Below are 2639 nucleotides of genomic sequence, written 5' to 3'. Positions count from 1 at the left end.
GGACCCACCGGTGGGTCCTCGGGTTATAGGGGTTAATAAATACACACACATATTGTACAGCTCTGGAAAAATTGAAGAGACCACTTAAACTTATCAGTTTCTCTGATTTCCCTTTTTATAGGTACATGTTTGAGTAAAATGAACATTGTTCTTCTATTCTATGAATTTCTGATAACATGTTTCTGAAATTCCAAGGAAAAATTTAGTTTTTATCTGCAGAAAATGCAAAATGGTCAAAATAACAAAAAAGATGCAGAGCTTTCTGACTCTTCCTGATTTCAGAAGAGTTCAGAAATCAATATTTGGTGGAACAACCAGGAGGTTACAATGGGGTTCAATGCAGTGAGAAATACATATTTAAAATGACTGGGGTAAAGTGGTATTTGTTTTATTTTGAAAAGTGCTTTGAGTTTATGTTTGTGGAGAATTTCCACTTTAATAAATAATCAGTCTAATATAATTAAATGAACAACAACTTAATATACAGCTTTGGGTTAAAGCCCTGTCACTAAAAAGCTTGTGAGGGTTACATTAGGAGGTCTAATAAAAGCAAATATGACTTCACAGCTGCTACTAAGTTTATAATGATAAAGTATTTTCTTATAATGTAACAGTATTTAATGATTAGACAAAGGTTTAAGTGTCGTATTAAACTCAGCTCAGGATGTCACAACAAATCTGGACTAAAATAAATCAATAAATAAGCTCAATGGCAATGAGGTTTAAACTGTGATCACAAATTAAAATCATAAAATTAAACTATTACAGTAAATAATGAATTGAAAGGATTGACTTTTAGAAGCATATTTTCGGTAAGAACATAATTATGGATTTATTTACTGAGAGAATTAAAACATTCACACATATCTGGAAATGAGAATTATTCAAACAGCTTTACTGAACATGCAGGCATTTAAATATCAGCAGATACTTTCCTAAAACAAATTGTCAGGTGAATTACATCATTCTACCAGGAGTTCTACTTCATTTTTCAAAACAACAGCAAAAATAAAGAGAAAAAAAGCTTATTAGTTCTGTTTTAATGTCTAACAACATTTAACCTCACAGCATTACACATCCGCCGCCACCACCACGTCTTTCAGCTTGACCTCTGGCCCTGGACACATGCATGGACTGCAGCCTGGATTTTTCAGCTTGAATTTCTCTCTCCTGCTGCTCCTTCAGTTGTTTTTTCATGGTTTCAAACTCCTTCTCTCTCTCTTTTCTCTCTACCTCTCTCCTTTCCATTTCTCTCTTTCTCTCCTCATTCATCTCCTCCTTCTCTCTCTTCCTCTCTTCCTCTCTCTCCTTCTTCTCTTTTTCTCTCTCAACCTGGATTTGCTCATTAATTTTCTTCATCTCTTTCTCATACTTTTCTTGTATTTTTCTCTCCAATTCTTCTCGCTCTTTCCGTATTTCTTCTTCTTTCTCCTTCAGGATGCGTTGTTTCTCCTCTTCGATCGCCCTCTCAGCCTCTTGGAACATCTCATTGGTGTAATGACTTCCTCCATTCCTGTCAACAATGGTTCTGATCTTCTCCAGCAGCTCAGTGACCTGAGGTTTCTTATCTTTCAGCTTATTGTTGAAGACATGATACTGGCCGTTGCATCTGGACACCAGATCCTGGAGGTCTAGACTTTCAGACAAATACTCTTCGATGGTGGAATCAAGGTCGTCTCCACGGGTAAACAGAACCATGCTGTATTTGTTTGCTGCCTCTCCAAATGTTTCCTTAATCAGTTGTACTGATTGTTTTTCTTCCTTTGTGAATCTGCTCACCGCAACGACCACCAGGAAGATGTGGGGTCCAGGAGCGGCATATCGGACGCACTGACTCAGATCTTTTCTGGTTTTATCTTCATCAAATCTGGTGTCAAACAGACCTGGAGTATCGATGACGGCAACCTGCTGTCCATCCACATTACTGGAGACTTTAGAGCAGTCAACAGTCAGGGAATTGGCGCTGCATTTGGATTCAAAGCACGGTCGACCCAGAATGGTGTTTCCAGTGGCGCTCTTCCCAATCCCAGTCTTCCCCACCATCACGATCCTCAACTCATCGTTGTTTATGATGTTTGTTCCTGTAAAGAAGAAAGTTTGAATCTGAATTAGAATCATCATCTACTCAGATTTTCAGCTTCTGTGTATTTGGATGAGAGGAAAAAATATAGTTGAGACCTTAGGAGTGTTTCAGGGAATCAAAAATTTTCTCTTTTCTATTTGCTTTTTAATTTGTCCTCTGTGTGACAGCTGCTACTAAGTTTATAATAATAAAGATCAAATGTCGTCTGACATTTGCTCCTTTTTTGTTACTGATATAATCTACGTGACGCAGCCCAAAACCCAACCTGACAAATAATCATGTGCACCAGTGAAGAAGAGCTTCACCTTCTTCACTTGTTTAACATCCTTTATAGGAATTAAAATCTTTAATTGTATCAGTAGATTTTGTAACCCCACAATAACACAGCAGAAGGCTGAAAGTGAAAAGTTTATGTGTTTTTGTTGGTTGATATTTTCTACATCAGCCAGATTAAATATATAGTTATTCTGACTTACCGTAGTTGGAGTTGCTGTTCGCCATGATCAGTCAGTGTAGACTCTTCCGCTGCAGTCAGGTAATGAACATAGTTTGGATT

The 2639-nt window shown here is 37.4% G+C and overlaps 1 protein-coding gene across 1 annotated transcript in view; it reads right to left on the bottom strand.

Annotated features, from left to right (window-relative positions):
- Nucleotides 1–2639, bottom strand: part of LOC106960047 (GTPase IMAP family member 4-like) — a 6523-nt gene extending 3884 nt beyond the window's left edge. The window contains exons 1-2 of the mRNA XM_015052965.1: nucleotides 2560–2639; nucleotides 1234–2081 (exon numbers count right to left, since the gene is read on the bottom strand). Of these exons, the coding sequence (XP_014908451.1) occupies nucleotides 1234–2081; nucleotides 2560–2584 (873 nt within the window). The 5' untranslated portion in view covers nucleotides 2585–2639. The remainder of the gene's footprint in view (nucleotides 1–1233; nucleotides 2082–2559) is intronic.

The sequence above is a fragment of the Poecilia latipinna genome, unplaced genomic scaffold, assembly GCF_001443285.1.
Source record: "Poecilia latipinna isolate Pla-1442-1.1 unplaced genomic scaffold, P_latipinna-1.0 Scaffold1149, whole genome shotgun sequence".
In the NCBI taxonomy this organism is placed as follows: domain Eukaryota; kingdom Metazoa; phylum Chordata; class Actinopteri; order Cyprinodontiformes; family Poeciliidae; genus Poecilia; species Poecilia latipinna.
Note: the sequence above shows the minus strand (reverse complement) of the source record. Positions and strands in the feature narration are given on the sequence as shown.